The following is a 17,916-nucleotide window of genomic DNA, read 5'->3' as shown; positions in this document are numbered from 1 at the left end:
AAGTTTCTTACACTTTGTCAACACCCTGTGCAGAGCAAGAGAAAGCAGCCTCCTGTGGGATGATCAGAGAGGAGGTCTTGTCCAGGACCCCCATTCTGTAGATGGGAAAGGCAGGGGCACCTGCTGGAGTACATAGAACCATGGACACCTGTGGAGGGGCAGGGCTTCTCCATGCTTGGTTCTAGTTGGGGGTCATCACTCATGTTCAGGTAACCCCAGCTAGATTAATCTGGGACCTGAGTCTTCAGGTGCCATGATGGCCCTCCTTTCCCTCCTTCCTTTCCTCACTCTCCTATCTCCATCCCTCTTTCCTTCTCTATTTTCCCTCCCTTCTTCCCTCACTCTCTTATCTCCATCTCTCCTTCCTTCCCTTCTTTCCCTCCTTCCTTCCCTCATTCTCTTATCTCCATCTTCCTTCCTTCCCTCCTCTCCCTCTTTCCTTCCTCCCCATTTTCTTTCATCCTTTCTCTCCCCGCAACCCCACACTGCCCCAGATAGTCTTGCTCAATAGTTCAAGCTGTCCTAGAAGTCCATATTGGAACCCAGGTCGGATTTGAACTTATATGATCGCCTTGTTTCAGTTTCTAGGGTGCTGAGATGACAGGCATGTACCAGTATGTCCAATAAAGCTGAGAGAGAGAGAGAGAGAGAGAGAGAGGGAGGGAGAGAGAGGACAACTTCACATGGCTCAATGTAAGAGCTGAATTGACCTCAGGACTTCTGATGTGACCAGAAGTTCTCTAAAGAAATTGCATCCCTAACAAAAACCCTGCAGACTGTTTGACCTCAACTAACTAGAAATTATGGCATGGAACATCACTAGGTCCAATGCCAAAATTATCTTGTGCTATCTTTAGCTCTTTTTGGTAAACATTTTCTTGTTTTTCGTTTGTTTGTTTTTTAGTTCTCTTTGTTTGTAACTACAATAGGAGAGAAGAGTAAGATACAGGCTCACTATTTAGCCCATGCTGGCCTGGAACTTGCCCTCCTCCTGCCTCAGCCTCCCTTTGGAGTGAGTGTTAGGATCACAGGCAGGAGCCACCATGCACAGCTCTTAACAGCCATTGGCTAGCCTGCTACCCACCACATGGAGCAAACCAAAAGTGTGTTCATGCCCACGCGGCTGGAACCTGTGAACCTTATCTTCCTCCACACTGCTGCTCTGGGCCCAACCAGGGAAGAGCTATGTTAGTTCATTACGCAAGGCTTAACTTTAATTGATCCCCAAAGCAAGTTTTTTCTACTTTGTTAGCTCAGCACAGGAGAGAGGAAAGCCATCTTTTCTGCTAAATCTCTTGCTCACAATGACCAGGGTCACTTTCAAAAACTGCTGGCATCAGGACACATGTCCACAGATTTGGAGAGAACCAGCCCAGGCACTGCTTGGGTACAGACATGTTTTAAGCTCTTTGGAGACCCCAGTGCATGGACCAGGCTGAGAGCCATTTCTAAAGCATACTGCTTCGTGCCATTATTTTCTCTCCTCCTGGCTATGGGCTTAAAGGTTGGGTCAGCGGGAAAATGGAGAGAAAGACCTTCTGTTCACCCTCAGAAATAAGCTGTCCACTCCCCACCTTCAAAAGACACAGAAAAGGACAAGGTTTGGAGATCAAGTTAAATGTCCAATTTATTTTTATAACTTGAAACCAGAACAAAGTTGGTTTTGAACAAGCGTACAAATGAAGTGGCAGACACATGCTGAACTCAACATTGTGACATTAAGGGAAAAAGAGGCCCAAAATCTTGTACAGAGAATCAAAGGAACAATAAATATTTCACTAAGCCATATTGAAATGACCTTCTGTCATCTCAACATTTTATCCATAATTAAAAAAAAAGGTGCCCATTTTTTTAAACGGAGCACAAATACCAAGCAATAATAAATAGTTCCAAACTTGTAGTAAAAGACAAAAACCTCCAAGTAAACAACAAAAGCTCATACAATAAGTAATAGAAAAGGTAATAAAAATATTTTGCCTTGCCAGTACAAAAGCAAACAGCTGAAATCAATGTGACTTTGCTTTGCAGAGCTGATTTGCAGAGCACCAAAATCACGGTTGGGTTTGCCTGTGTTCTACCAAACCTTCAGCAGACGGAAGGGCCAGGTGCTTGCCTCAGTTTTCACATTTTGCTTAGAATAATCCACTCTCCTTCCCTCCTCCCAACCACCCTCCAATGGCAAGTGACAGGTTCCAATTGGGGGCAACTTTGGGCAAAGTTGTGGCAGTGTGGAACCCGACCTGAGGCCAGCTGGGTCACCCAGGTTAGAGCCCTTTTTCTGGGCCACCTGCTTCAGGGTGGGGTTTTTTTGTTTTTGTTTTTTAAACATGAAAGAGAAGCAAAATTCTCTTCCCTCTGCTGTGGACAGAGACACACAATCTTTGTGCTTTAGGATGGCTTAATCCTGGCGTTCTGGTGACTGTGTGAGCTGGTGAGCAGCGCAGGAGGCCCACACACAGGCTACCCAGCAGCTAACAGGGCACAGTAAGGGCAAGGCAGCCGTGGGCTTTGGGGCAAGCAGGCGGAACACCGACTCAACTTGCTCTCCCACTGCCCCCCACCCACACCCCTTTAATTTTTCAAAGGCAAGTGGCAATGGGGAAACTGTGATCTTCGCATTTGGTAAGGGTCTGCCCCAGAAGATGTGTGGTTACATTTGCATAACCTGAAATGATGGGTTTTTACATTTCCTGAAATTAAAAAAAATGGCTTCCTGATATAGGTATTTGTTAAGTGTTATTATTCCCTCATCCAAAAAAAAAAAAAAAAAAAAAAACACCACTTTATTATCTTAAAGCTACTTGGCTTTACAAAAAAAAAAAAAAAAAAACTAGGAGGGGGGTACAAGGGAAGGGAGAAAGAAATTAGATAAAGATAAAAATGAACAGATACAAGAGGCTAACAGGCTGGAGGAGGATGGAGAGGGAACACGGAGGAAGGAGAGACGTGGAAAGGCACCGAATTCGTTCACCCAGGCCCTGGCCATCCTGGAGCTGACGGCCGTGGGTTTCAGGGAGAGGCGGCAGCGCAGGGAGAGCCGCGAGCAGACATCTCCACGGAGCAAGAGCCTGCTCCTCCACCTGCGTGGTGTCATGGCTGAGGCTCCCTGGGCCCCGGTGACAGGCCAGCTCCTTCCCAAGGATTGGTTTGGTCCTTATTTCCTGGGGACCAGAGCAGCTGTGTGGCTCCTGTCTGCTCTCAAGGGCCGTTGGGGTGGAGGTGGGATCCACTACAGTGGTACTAGGAGAGAAGAAAGGGGTCCTCCTCGCGCTCTCTCTTCTGTCTCTCTCTCTTTCTCTCCCTTCCACACCTGCCTCTTAGAGAAGGGGAGGCTCTGTGGAACGTTACCAACATCTTTACCGATTCTGATTTTCCCACTCAACCCAAACAAAGCACTTCCTATCGGGTCTGCTGCAGCCACAGCGGGGATGCCTGATGCAAGCAAGGTTCAGGCGTCCGATTGAAGCCCCAGTGCCAACAGCTCTCCGCGCAGGCCAATTCCGAAGGAAATATATACAACTAAAATGATTTGTGAACCAACACATTTAACTACTTCCTTTTGTTTCTTTTTTCTCAGAGGTTGTCAAACAACCCTTTTTCTCCTGTACAATAGGACTTAAACATACAAATTTTTTTTTTGCAATATTTTATCCTGCCAAATTAAAAAAATATATTATGGCAGCCTGTTTGTTTTTGTTTTTTTTTTCTTTTTATTTCCAAATTCACTAACAAAAAGGTACATTAAATCCCTTTAAAAGGACAAGCTTACAGTTAAAAAATTACAAGCTCCAGTAAAAATACAGCAAGTGCCTACATCATATGAACCGACCAATATATCCATTCCAGAGGGAGGTGGGGAGAGAAAAATAAGTACAGGTCAGAAATGTGATTTTTTTTTTTCTGCAAAGCAATAACAATATTACTTTTTTTCTACATACTTTTTCTACATGGTGTAGCAATCCCCTTTTAAATCCCCAAATACAAGTTTCTATACATTTTTTGAAATAAAAATTCAACACCCAAGGCAGAAAAAAATTTACTAAAACTCCGACTTTACAGTTACTGTGACAAGAACAAATTTATAGACCCACCATTTAAATGTTACTGCGACATTTTCAAAGAAAAGAAAAGGGCTTTTTTTTTCTTGTTTTGTAAAATGCCCAGGCATTCTCGATTGTTACAAATACTGGTCCACTTTTACAGTAATCAAGAAATTTTAATATATATAATATATACTAAAACCCCGTCACCAAAAGAAAACAATATACACATAGCCATTGTGGCATTTTTTTGTATAATCTATTAAGCAAACTTTGAAAAAAAATGATCGCTCCAACACACATACACACAATTTATTTTACCCTTGTATGCATCCAATACTGTAAACGTATTTTTAAGACAGAGTGCACTAAGTTTAATTTTAGAAAAAAAATTAGCCATTGTTCCTGAATCGTTTTTGTTTTGTTTTTCATCCAACAATATCAACTTGTATCACTTGAGCTCTAATTCAGCAGTAAGTCACCTCCACTCCATATCTAAGCAGCCTTGTCCCAAAAACAAAAGGGGCCGAAAAGAATTCCGCTAATGGAAGTCCAGGGTTGTGCTGGGTTTATTTCGTCATATGTTTGGCTCTTAATGGCATTTTCATGTTCTCTATCTCCAACCAGGATTTGTTTTTTTGTGTGTGTGTGTGTTTGTGTGTTTTTGTTTTTAGTTGTTTTTTTTTTAATTTAAAGTAAATGTGGCTTTGTTTCTAAAGAATGTACTTCTCTTGTTTTGCTTGTTTATTTTTTTAAAGTCTTTTCATCTCAAAAAAAAAGTTTTGCATTTGTCTCAAGAGACTCAAATAGGAAGATCGGTTTTCAAGGCACTCACATCAAATTGAATGGCAGTAAGAACTGTCCAGTAAATTATTATTATTTTGTTCTTTATAGTGCCAGTATTGTGAATGCCACGCTTAGCAACACTGACACTCAATCTCAGCTGTCCCTTACAGTCTAACCCACCTCTGGGCCAAAGACAAAAATATGCTGCAATTTCTTGTTTAGAAGCCATTTAATTTAAATGCAAACAAAAGCTTTAAAGTGCGGGTCAACAGAATTCAAACGTCAAATGTCAAATCTGAACAGTCCTGTACTTAGTATGTTCCAAACTAATCGGAGAAAAATCAAAAACCATGGGAAGCAGCCCCGGGCACCTTCGCATGAAACTCTCCCTTGAATCCTCCAAGAAAGGGGACAGGGATGTGAGAACCCCTCCCTGTCCCCCAGTGCCTAGTGAGACCAACGCTGCCTGCCTTCCCCAGCCCCACCATCAGGGCAGTTTGTCTGCTTGAGAAATGATCGATTACCACTCGGAGCAACGCACACTTGGGATGTGTAGGGTAGGGGTGAGAGGAAAAGAGAGGCGCCATCAAGTCAGAAGCCGGAAAGAACACCGTTGATCTCTCCTCCTTTCTGTGTCGGTACCCTCAGGCCAAGTTACGCACCTGAACCTACAGCCAACGGCAAAGGTGACTTCCCAGGGGACACCAGGGTCCCCCAGAAAAGGGCAGTATCTGCTGGCAATGCATAATTGCAGGATGCTCTTCCTAGAGTCGCCCTGGAAAAGTGTCTCTGGGTACTGAGTCTGTGGAGGGCCTAAGCCATGACCCTCACTCAAGAGTTTTCCTCATACAACATGGAAGTTGAAATCAACACAGAAAAGGCCTCTGGGACTCATGACATCATCGTTCCAATTTTGAAACAAAGTGCTACCATTTTAAAGATTGTAATCCGCTGTACACTCCCCCCAAAATTTTTAACCCCCCCTTCAAAAAATGCATGCCACTTTTTATTTCAGGACAAAAATTAAGGAAGAAATAAAAACGTAAACAACTTTAAGTCATTGAAGTGTTGGCTTCTTCACAAGAAATTACACATGCTTCGCTTAAAATTTCAAAAAAGCACCCCCCCCCGAAAATTATAATTTAAAAGATATGCTTCCCCTCTACAATGCTTGCGAGTCATTGCTCAGCCTACTACCGGGTTAATAAAAAAAAAAAAAAAAAGGAAGAAGGGATGGATACCCAACAAAATCTTTTAAAGGAATTTAAACAGAAAGAATAGTAATAAAAAGTACCTGCACATGCCAAAAAAACTTACAAAACCCAATAAATACAGAAATTATTGCACAGTTAAAAAGGCTCCACAATTTTTTTTTCTTTTTTTTTTTTTCTTTTTTCTTTTTTTTTAACTGCCTTAATCAACCCTCGGGTTTCCCTAGGACTTCGCAGACACAGGTTAAGGTGGAGTGTCGCCTCCCGCCCCCGCCATCCCCCCCACTCCAGGGGAGGGGGGGGTCCTCCGTCCGGGATGCGCGGAGGGGGGGGGGACGAGGAGGGAGGGGTGGGTGCTAAGTGGCAGAGACCGGGGGGTGGGTCAGCGTCCCTCGCGGACGGACGGACGGACGGACGGCCACGCGGGGTTCCACTGCACAGGCGCGCGCGCCTTAGCTCCTCTCGGCCTGCTCGATTTTGACGTCGTTAGTCAGCAAGTGCTCGCCGTGCCACTTTTTCATGTGTTTCTCCAGGGTGCTGTAGACGCTGAAGGGCATCTGGCAGATGTCGCAGCGGTACACCTCCTTGCCGATCTGCCCGTGCGTCTTCATGTGGCGCGTGAGCTTGCTGCTCTGCGCGCACGCGTAGTTGCACAGCTCGCACTTGTAAGGCCGCTCGCCGGTGTGGCTCCGCCGGTGCACCGTCAGGTTGCTGCAGTTCTTGAACACCTTGCCGCAGTACTCGCACGTGTCGCTGCGCCGGCCCTCCTTGGAGCTCGGCCTCCCGGGCCCCGGGCCGCCCAGGTGGGGCGTGCTCCCGCCGCTCGCCGTGCCGCTGCGGCCCGACAGCCCGCCGTCCAGCAGGTCGCCCGGGGGCGTGGAGAAGCGCAGGCTGCCGTTCTCCGACGAGTGCTCGGACGACGTGGCGAAGGGCGACTGGCGCGCGTCCGTGAAGCCCAGGAACGGGTCCTTCATGAAGTGCCGCGAGGCCGCGTAGCCCACGAGCCACTGCGAGTACACGTTCTCCGAGGGGATGAGCGCGGCGGGCGGCAGCTCCAGGTCCTTCTCCACCTTGATGCGCTTGGCCGCGCTGTTGAGCCCGGGGCTGGGCAGCGGCGCGGGCTTGCGCGGGAACAGCCCCGGGAAGGGCTCGGCGCCCGGGGCGAAGCCCCCGCCGCGGCCGTTCACCGCGCCGCCCGCGCCCGGCTCGCCCACGCAGCCGCCCGGGTCGTCGTCGTCGCCGGGGTCCCCGCCGCCGCCCACGCCCACGCCGCCGCCGCCCCCCGCGGCCGTGCGCTTCAGGAAGGCGCCCCGCTTCTGCTTGTCGGCCAGCAGCTCGCCGTACTGCGGCAGCGCGCCCAGGCCCACGTTCTCCATCACCTTGCCCAGCACCAGCGCCTTCTCGTCGGCCAGGGCCTTGGCGCCGGGCACGCCGCCTCCGCCGCCGCCGCCGCCGCCGTTCTCGCGGTTCCGGCTCAGCTCCGAGTCCATGCTGAAGCTCGACTCGGGCCGGCTCTCGTTCTCCAGCAGCAGCTCCTCCTCCTCCTCCTCCTCCTCCTCGTCCTCCTCCTCGGGCTCGTGGCCCAGCGACGGGTCGCTCTCGTGGTGGCGGAAGTCGCCGTCGGACGCCTTGAGGCCGTCGCCGGGCAGCTCGCTGGTGCCCGGTTCGGGCGAGCTGGCGGCCGAGAGCCCGTCGTCCGAGCGCCCGGCCAGCGAGCCGGCCTTGTGCATGTGCGTCTTCATGTGGCGCTTGAGCTTGCTCGCCTGCGAGCACGCGTGGTCGCACAGCTGGCACTTGTAGGGCTTCTCGCCCGTGTGGCTGCGCCGGTGCACGATGAGATTGCTCTGGAACTTGAAGGTCTTGCCGCAGAACTCGCACGACTTGCTCTTGGCCGGCGGCTGCGGGGGCGGCGTGCCGCCGGGGGGCATGGGCGGCAGCGGGGGCGTGCTCAGGAACGGGGACTTGGGGCTGGGCTGGAAGGGGTTCAGGAGCCGGTGCATAGGGTTGCCGCGGCCCGGAGACACGGGCGGCGGCGTGGAGCTGTTGCCCGCCAGCTCGCGGAGCCGCCTCGAGAAGTCCATGGCTGGCGAGTCGATGGCCATGGGGTTCAGGCGCATGACTCGGTCGAAGGCACTGGGGTGCTGGGCGACGAGCCCCATCTCCTCGGCACTGAGGCGGTGAGGGTCCAGGTGGTGACGGGGTGGAGGGCTGAAGAGCGGCGGCGTGCCGGGCAGCCGGCCCTCCCCAAAGCCGGGGTGGTCCCGCAGGATGGGGCCCGTCATGCGCAGCAGGTTGAAGGGGTTGCTGTCGCCCAGGAAATTCATGAGCGGAGACTGTGCCACAGCCTCGGGCCCGAGGGGCGGCGGGATGGTGAGGCGTGGGGTGAGCGAGCTGCTGGCGGGCCCCGGCTCCAGGTAGATGCGGAAGCCATGGGTGTTCTGCGCGTGCTGCAGCAGGAACCACGCGCTGTTGAAGGGCTGCTTGCATGTTGTGCAAATGTAGCTGGAAGGCTCATCTTTACCTGGGGAGACACACAAGAGACAAAGCACTTAGAGGAGGGAAGAGGAGGCGGAGAGCGCCCAGCAACTGACCCAGGCCTGCAGCAGGGCCAGTGGGCCTCGTAGTGTCTGCCCAGGTGGCCCTGACCAGCAGACCTCAGGGAGTCACTTGCAGTCTGCAGGCCTCGCTTGTCTGCCTTGTCCTCGCCATCTCAAAGGGCAGAGGACCCCAAGTGGGTGAGAGTGAGTCTTACATAAAGCATACCCAAGGCCAACCTCACCCAGATGAGGCTCTTTCCACGCCCTCAACTTACCTATGCCAGGATCCTCAACCAAGGCACTACTGACATGGAGACCGCCCATAAGTTTTTGCTGCAGTGGGCAAGGGACATGGGGCCTTCAATCTAGATACCAATAGCATGCTCCTTCAGAAAACCAGCATGGATCTAGACATTAAGGGAGGGGGCAGGATAAAATCACCCAAACTCCTCCTCCCCTTGGGAACCACCGGCTCACATCATACTTGATAAGAGGAGACAAGTCACACTTTGCAAACATTTCTCATTGTCGTTTTCCTGTAAGAGAAATGGCTGAGATACTCCTGCTACTTTTGGGATTCAGCCACAGAACATCCCATTTCGTTGGCCAGAATCGACCCAGGAAGCACTGTCCACGGGAAACATACACAAAGCAAGACGTTCAGTGTGCCTTGTGCGTGCTCACACATACGCCCACCATAGTGTGAAAAGCCAGCTCCCTGGAAAGGTAGGGGACACCTGCCTAAAGGGAAATTTTGATGACCTTTCCCAGGACTAAGAAAGGCTGAAGTCACAAAATCTGACCAGCCACCACAAGTGTTAATATGTTAGAAACTTGCTCTGTTGATGTCAGCATCTGATGGCCCTGAGCCACAATATCAGTCTTTGAGGGTCACGGGGATAATCGCAAGATGGAGGCTGAGCCTTTCATCTGGCGCTGTCCACCTCAGGCGCCATGTTCTGCCAGCTAGAACCCTCCTAGTTCTTCTCAGCAGCTAGACAGGCATGGACAGGCCTGTCCACCATCGTCAAATGCAGCCGCTGTGAAGGGTAAGAACAGGAATTCCACCCCAGACCTGGCACGAGACATGGCCACCTCAGCCTCGAAAAGCCCCTCTCGTTTGTTCAGGCTTGCTTGTATCTGGAACTTTTATCGGCTGGCACAAAAGCCAGTAGCCACAAGTGCCCTGACGGAGCCCAGCGTGCACACTGCCGCCATGCCCCTTATGTGGGAGTGGAGCTGGCAATCCCCCAGCCCGGCCTCTCCACCGACTTCTGCAATCCTGACCACTTTCACTTTCCATTTCCACCAGGCAATGATGTCTCTGGGGAGGCTGTGCCTTGCCAAGTATCACAGGGACTTCACCCATCCCTCAGAATCCAGCTGCGCACACCACGTGGGGGGGGGGGTGGCTGTGTTAGGATTGTCAACCTCTGCAGAGCCAGGGCCGCCTGGACATTCTGTGTGGGCAGTGTCACAAAAGGGCTTCATACTGTGTTAGACTTCCCAGGACAATGGAATCCACTGGACAGGGACACGAAATACTGGAACCCAAGAGGAACCTGGGCTTCTGTGTCCCCACTTCCACTGCGTATCTGTGGGTCTGGTGGTGGGAAGGCAGGAAGGAGAGAGGATGGAAATAAAGGAAGTCTGAAGTTCAGCTTCACTCTGCTTTTTGAAGGTGGGTGTGTAGCTCGGTGGCAGAGTCCTTGCGTGGCATGTGTGAGGCCTAGAACCCCTTCCCCCAAAGAAAAGGAAAACAGATCCAAGAGACCTGAGGCAACAGCTCTCTGGGTGTCACAGCCTTGCCCTGCTGCCAGCTTGTCTGGGCCAGTCAGTCCCCATGCAGGCCTCCCTAAAGGGAACCTTCTGGACCGTGGTTGGTCTCAGAAGACCTGGGCAGCCATAATGCATGCTCACCTTCAAGCCCGTGGCCACCACAGGCGGGGTACCACTTCTCCTGACCTCAGCTTATCAGCTAACGCGCCTAGAGAACAGGACGCTTTACCTCAGGCGGCTTGTAGGGAGCTGCCAGAAGGAAGTAATGTTTATATTCCTCCTCACATCTGTTTTTTTTCTTTTGTATTTTGTAGTAACACATAATAAATAAATGATAAATAAGATAAATAAAAGTCCCTTTCAGACACAGGAGCTAACAACCCAAATGAAGTGTCATGTCCTGGGAGATGATAGAGTTTCAAATCAAAGAGCATTTCTCTACCCTTCACCCCACTGCAGCCCCTCTACATCAGTTTATGGCACAGCTGCTGAGACGCCCGCTCCAGCCCATCATCCCTTATCATGTCTTCATTTCCTTGTACAGCAGTGACGCACTTCCTGTTTCTTGTTCTGGTGGCCACACATTTTCTAAAAAGTTCTGTGACTCTCAGAGATTATGGCGGAAGTTCGAGGCAGGCAGAGAGTGAAGATGGCTCAATAGTCAAAATGACTGATGACATCTCTTTAAACTCAAAATGGCAGCTGAAGGGAAGGATGTGGCTTCATGTTCTAGACCTTGGGTGTTTCTACTTCTTGCTAAAAATAAAAAATAAAGTAAAACTTGGAGGGATGTAGGGTGGACGTCACCTGTCCGTAGCCCACCCTGAGGTAGAGATCCATTAGATCTCAGAACCCCTGATCCTGCCAGGGTAAAGCCCTTTTCTGTACCCATGTGCCTGAGCAGCACTGGTCTGAAGGCTTCTGTCTCCAGAACACTGGGATTTGCTGCAGGCAATGGCCTTCCCAGAATCTGACAGTGTACCTTTAAAATAAAATAAAATAAAATAAACTGCCAGGCCTAGAAGGCCCTGCCTAGACAACTGTCTTTCCACCTACCCCTTCTTTTTTAAATAAAATGTTCATTTCCATATAATGACCTCATAGCTTTCTCTTGCCTAGAAATAGCCCTGAGCATGGGGGCCGCTCACTTTTAAGAACAGAACAATGTCAGAGAATCTTTGAAGAGCCACTTGGAACAGTTTTCTATTCAAAAACTCCACAAATGTTTTAAATGCATGGCAGTCCCAGGCAACTCACTTATAAATGTGACAGGAGACCCCTGAGCAGCAGGCTACTTGTGACTCAAGGCTTTCCTCAACCTGTCCTGGCACCAAACACGTCCACTACATCATCTCAGAACTTGGGGTCACCTGCACACAGGTGGGTTAGAGGGATGCTGCAACACAAAGTGGTTTTTCCCCTCGTGGACCGCTCAGGACCCACTTGACCCAAGGCACCACCACAGCCGCGGAGACACCAAGTTACAGGTCTAGATTATTTGAAAGCAGTTTCCCAGAGACATCAAGCTTGACTGAAGACCTAGAAATGTCGGGTTCCTTTGGCTCACTAAGTCCCACCGGGTGGCTCAGGACCCAGCTGGCTGAGTCTTCTTCCTTTCTTGGGTCTTTGGTGACAGGGACCCACCCTGGGTCTTCTTTGCTCAACTGGCTCTCAGGAGATCTTGGCATCCTTTCTCAAATACTGAACCCTCCCTGGGATCTCTCCACACAAAAAAATACTACAGAGCAACATTGCTTTACACCTCTGCCTGCTTCCTAAAGGAGAAGGCCAACAAGCTAAGTCGCCTCTCTGGGCCTTCATTTCCTCACAGAAAACTACACGTGCCCCCTAGGAGGGCAGGGGGCAGCTGAAGCCCTGTCCCTGTAAATCACGCATGACGACATGCATAGAGCTGTGGGTATCATATGTTTCGTGTTTTGTTATTTATCTTTGTACTTGGCTGTGGATGTTCCAGGGGTGACTTAGGCTATGTCTCTGGCAGCCATAAGCCCTGGAGGAATTTCAGTGTGGTGGAAACATGAGTTTTTGCTGTGACGCTTGGAAACTGACAGGAGGCTGGACTCTTGCAGCGAAACGCTTCTCTCTCTTTTTTTTTTTTCTTTTTTATGAGCATTTAAATATTTCTCCCTCCTTATCACGCTAGCTATTCTAATAATACCAATAAAGGGACCAGGGAGGTTCAATAAAGAAAGTGCCCATTAATTGAGTTATTATTCAATGAAAAGGCCATACTGGAGAGCTCGAGCCAAGTGCTAGGGCGTGAGGGTCCACTGCTGGGGCAGTACAACTGCGTGTGAGCTGCGTGGACCCCTCCGCAGGGTGCAAAGCATTTCACAGCTGGTACGACATTTTCGCTGGCGTCATCTCAGTTCACCAGTGGTCACCGTAGGCCCCCGAGGAAAACCGGGAGAGGACAGCAGCCCGCCTATAGGAACGAGTGCCTTCGAGAACCAAAGCCACCCAGCCAGAGGCAGCAGAGCCACACCCTCCCAAGCTCCATGCAGGACCTCCGCCGCCTCCCCGGCAGATAGCATCCACCATCCAGAGAACCTGCCACCCTCTGTCCATGTGTCAAGGTCTGTCCCACGACAACAGTGGCAGTGTAGTGTGTCCTCCAAGGGAAGGGCACCAGTTGTCCTGGGCTGGGCCCCACTAGGTTACCGAGTGCCTTGACCCGGGAAAGGGGCAAAAGAGTCATCTTACAGTGTCGACAAGTTGTGTGTGCCATCTAGACTCATGCTACTCAGTAGACCACCATGAGGCACTAAGATGGCTGGATCCAAGTTCAGGAAGTCACCCCAAGGTGTCCTGCGGCGGATCTTTCTCCACTCTGGACTTGGAGGAGGGCAAACCACTTAGCCCTCCTCCAGAATCTACAACTGCTGATGCGGCAGTCGGCACAATTCTGACACGGTGACGTTTAGGACTGCTATCCCTTAGGTGAGCAGACCCTGTATTTGTTTAAAAACTGTCTCCTGGGCTAGAGATGTGGCTCAGTGGTAGGGCACTGGGCTGGCATGCTTGGAGCCCTGGGTCAAATCTCAAACACTAAACAAACAATTTAATAAACAAATAAATCATAACTGCCTCCCCTTCCGTGATGTGAGCAAGAAAAAGGTGCAGTGGGCTCCTGGGCCATCTGTATACGTTCTGTGTTTCTTCTTCCTGACTCAGTCATCTGTGTGGTCAGCAGCGACCAGGATTGTTCCCTGTGCACTAAGGGCAGACCTCAGCGCTGCCTGGCACATGGTGGAGCTGGGGGCACAGCAGTAGTCCTCCCAACCCAGAGGACCTCTGCACCCTGAGCCCAAGCTGCCCTGTGTACACCCACGGCCTGGCACGACACTTCCACAGCTGCAAACTGTCATCCCCGACACTTTACAGATGAGGAAACTAAGGACTGGGAGAGAAAGGGGCCTGAAGTCACACAGCTGAGAAGAGGTGGCACTGGGCCGGGGGTATAGCAGTTAAAGGCACTTACTTGCAAAGCCAAGGCCAGATGCACAGCGTGGCACATGCATCTGGAGTTTGTTTGCAGTCGCAAGAAGCCCTAGAATACTCATTCTTCCTCTTCCTCTGTCCCTTCCTCCTCTCTCTGCTCTCAAATAAATAAAATTTAAAAGTATATTTTAAGAGTACGTGTTAAGATAAAAGCCAGCTGGGTCAGGAGAGAAACGCGCAGTCTCCTTAGTCTCCAAAACCAAAGGACCTGGGACAGGGCAAGGGTAGTCACATGGGCACTATGTTTTATCTTTCATCTTAGCCAGCAGGTTAACAAAAATGTCAAGATGCGTTGCTTTGGGCTAGAATTATAGTAACTTGGTGAAATCACTTTGGCTCACGGGAATGAAACAGGCAGTTCGTTCAGAAGAGAAAAACCTTTCACAGTAAGTGGTCCATCACAGAGGGGGCGTGGCTCTGAGATGGCTGTGATGGTGGTAGTGGCAGTCCTACATGCAACCGGTACCACTTGGTCCCACCTGATAATAATAACAATGTGCGCGGATGGCCTTGATCTGACAGAGCCATTTTTCTGCCAAGGTGCCTGAGGCAGACATTCTTAATCAGCTCATGCACCCTTTCTGCAGGCCTTGGAACCCTCTTTTAACCCCACACTCAAGACAGCCTCGAGGAAATGCAGTGAGCCTGGTCCCCTTGCTGCCATGATTCAAAGGACACAGTGGCCCAGACAGCACTCTGTGACCTGCTGAGAACAATGATGACATCTGCCTTTCACTGAGCCAACAGGATAGACACTGGTATTACCTGGTTCTCTGTTGGTAGGTAGAGATACAGCTCATGGTTTGGGGGGTAGGGAGCACCTACTAACCCACTCAGTTAATGAAAAGTACGGATAACGCTGCGGGGAGTTTAGGGTTCCAGCAGTGAGAAGATTCCAGGCTCAGCGGCCGGGGGGGGGGGGGGTCACAATCTGCATGATGCTAGGCTTCAGGCCTGTATCACCTACCACACTCATCCTCGGGATAGGTGCACACCGGGACATGCAGAGAATGAACAAAGGAACATTACTGCCTTCGGATCACTTATTTAAAATCCATCTTTTGCCTGGACCCCAAACTCTCTGAGCTAGTCTTGCTGAGTGCTGGGGCTGTAGCCCCCAGCTCAGTGACTGTCATAGGTGTGGGACCCCAGCTCAGTGACTGTCATAGGTGTGGGACCCCAGCTCAGTGACTGTCATAAGGGTGCTCCACTGTCTCTGGCTGGTGGTCCTGCAGCACCCTACAGCCTGGAACACTTGGTCAGCCTTACCCAGTAAGCTCGTGTTCCTGTCTGACTCACTCTGGCACTCATGACACATCAGACAAGCCGCTGGACTTCCAGGGGCCTTGGGGTCTTCATCTGGAAGTGGAAGCCATGCCACCATCCTGGGGCTGTCACTTACAGGATGGGAGATCATCTTGGTAAAGTGACCAAGATGGGATTCCTCAGAAGGCGCAGGAACATGGCAGGTGACACAAGGAAACACAGCAAATGAACACCAAGAACTGTCCCCTGTGTTCATGGTGCCACGGAAGGTGTCACCTGCAAGGCAAGGGCATGTGCCCAGGACAGGCTGAACCCCAGATCCACAGTTGGGCTCTTATGCCAGGTCATTCCCTAAGCGTGGTTTAGCTCAACATGTTCAGCCAATGGCCTCTTTCTAGACAGGACAGGCAGAGGCCCTGCCCAGTACTGCCCACGCCACTCAGTGGCCCTGAGACAAAATCCTGGGGAATACCAGACGTCAACACCCCACCATTTCTTCCACTATATAACAAGCAAACAATCTTCCCACATCACAGAACAGACAGTTGTCCCAAGCGGGCCCAGAAAATATACCAAGCCCATCCTTCAGGACTTCCTGCCCACTATGTACTACATGCCCTGGCCACTCGCCCTCTCAGCACCCTTTCTTTGAGTGGTCCATTTTCGCACACCCACACCCATGCCAGTGCTGTCCTTGCTGCATGGGGTACCTATCTTTTATTCCCTACCTGCAAGATGTCTTTCAGATCCAGCCCAAGTACAACCCGCTGGTGCCCACAACATTTTGTGAGGTCCACTTGACACCTGTTGTCATCCTGGATCCTCATTGTTTGACATTGGTCTTAACCTTGTTGCAGCATGCATGTGCCGATGCCTGGCTCACAGTGTTCCAAATATCCAGTGGAGGTTCTGGACCCCTTTGGGAAGAGTTTGAAGCCAGACCTTCCGGGGAGAAGAAACAAAGTCTAATCACAGGTGAGGGAGGCCTACGGTCTGAGGGCTCACTGGGTGGCTGAATGAAGACTCTCACTCCAGGGTCCATTTGGCCAGGGCTGGCACTGTCCACACACAGCTGGCTACCCATCTCTCACAACAAGTGCCAACTCAGCCATAACCAGTCCTGGATGGAGCTGGAACCATGCATGCCCAGTCATTCCACCTGCACCTGTGATAGCCAGAGCACTGGACAGGTCAGCCAACCTGCAGGAGTTCAAGGGCAGGAATGGGTCAAGAAAAAAAGAGGTTGCGGACTAAGAAAACCTCACTTTGATTACCTGCATGTGCAGACGTGAGCTGAGTGGCTCCATCTCCCTCAGGTTAACTCATACCAGGAGAGAAAGCTCTGGACTTACCACCTTCACTGCAGGCAGAAACCAATTGCCCCACGTACCCCCTGCCCAACAGCAACTAAAAACAAGGTTTGCCCAGAAATGCCAATGAGTCTCGATTCCCACCCTCCTCCCGGGAGACTGCAGGTGGGAGCCTGGACATGGGAGCTGGTTAAGCAGAGTTTTAAAGCTGAGCCAGAGCTCCTGCAGGACTTGAGGGTATCTAGAGTGGAGTCAGAGGGGCACAGAGGCGATGTTCAAGCCAGACTGGACACACCAGGGCAAGGCTTGTAAGGCAGAGACAGCGTGAGCACACGTGGGTGATGGATCTCCAGCTAAACAAAGTCCCGTCCACCGCAGGATGAGAACATGAGGTGCCAGGACCGCTCCATGGAACTTCGCGGGGACTGCATGCAACGCAGGGCCCCTGCAGTCCAGCGCTCTGGGTGGTAGACGGGCCCTGCCCTCCTACCCAACTAAGGAGCAGTGTTCAATGCTCACATGCCCTGCTCCCGGGGTCTCCGCGCCAGGAAAAGGACCGCAAGGCCACAGCTCCTCCCAGCACCTGGGTGCTTCTGCCTGCGCGAATGAGGATGTCAGTATGGGAACGCTGAGGAGACCCTGGTGCCCAGAAGGAAAAGAAAGGGTGAGCCTGGCGGAGGAAGCTGCCAGCACAAAGGCATGGGGGAGCCTAGACTCAAAGAGGGGCAGTGCTGGAGGAAGAACTAGAAAGGGATCGTGGAGCCCACCCGAGAAAGAAACAAAAGCATGTTTTTTTAAGGGGGGAGTGTCGAGGAAAGCTCGGTGGACACATCACCTGCTACACAAACAGGAGTGCCCGAGTTCGGATCTCCAGAATCCACGTAAAAGCCAAACGCTGTGGCAGCCTCAGAGCAACTGTACTGAGGTGTGAAGCTGAGACAGAAGAATGTCCCAGAGGCTCACAGGCCAGCTAGCTTGGCAACACCGCAGTGAACAAGAGACCCTGCCTCAAAAAAGGTGGAAGGAGCCGGGCGTGGTGGCGCACGCCTTTAATCCTAGCACTTGGAGGCAGAGGTAGGAGGGCTGATGTGAGTTCCAGGTCAGCCTGGACTAGAGTGAGACCCTGCCTTGAAAATAAATAAATAAAATGTAGAAGGAGAGGACTGACCTCCACTCACGTGTTGTATAATACCCACATGAACACACACATACACCAGCAAAAGGGAGGCTGAGGAAATGGCTCATTTGGTAAAAGTGCTTGCAGATCATGAGGTCTTGAGTTGGATCCCCACCACCCACATAAAGAGCTGGGCATGGTGCTGCGTGTCTTTCATTCTAGCACTGGGGAGGCAGAGAAGAGGATCCTTGAAACTTGCTGCTACCTTGTCTAGCCAAATCAGTGAGCTCCAGGTTTAATCAGAGACTTTGTCTCATTAATACTGAGTATAGGGCTGGAGAGACGGCT

At 51.1% G+C, this 17,916-nt stretch overlaps 1 protein-coding gene across 6 annotated transcripts in view; it reads right to left on the bottom strand.

The window, feature by feature from the left end:
• Positions 1 to 4,669: 4,669 nt before the first annotated feature.
• The window catches only part of Bcl11b (BAF chromatin remodeling complex subunit BCL11B), a 93,873-nt gene continuing 80,626 nt past the window's right edge, over positions 4,670 to 17,916 (bottom strand). For all 6 annotated transcript variants that reach the window (XM_045154618.1, XM_045154621.1, XM_045154619.1 and 3 more), the window contains one exon: positions 4,670 to 8,558. In XM_045154618.1, the coding sequence (XP_045010553.1) occupies positions 6,490 to 8,558 (2,069 nt within the window). In that variant the 3' untranslated portion in view covers positions 4,670 to 6,489. The remainder of the gene's footprint in view (positions 8,559 to 17,916) is intronic.

The sequence above is a fragment of the Jaculus jaculus genome, chromosome 7, assembly GCF_020740685.1.
Source record: "Jaculus jaculus isolate mJacJac1 chromosome 7, mJacJac1.mat.Y.cur, whole genome shotgun sequence".
NCBI classification, from domain to species: domain Eukaryota; kingdom Metazoa; phylum Chordata; class Mammalia; order Rodentia; family Dipodidae; genus Jaculus; species Jaculus jaculus.
Note: the sequence above shows the minus strand (reverse complement) of the source record. Positions and strands in the feature narration are given on the sequence as shown.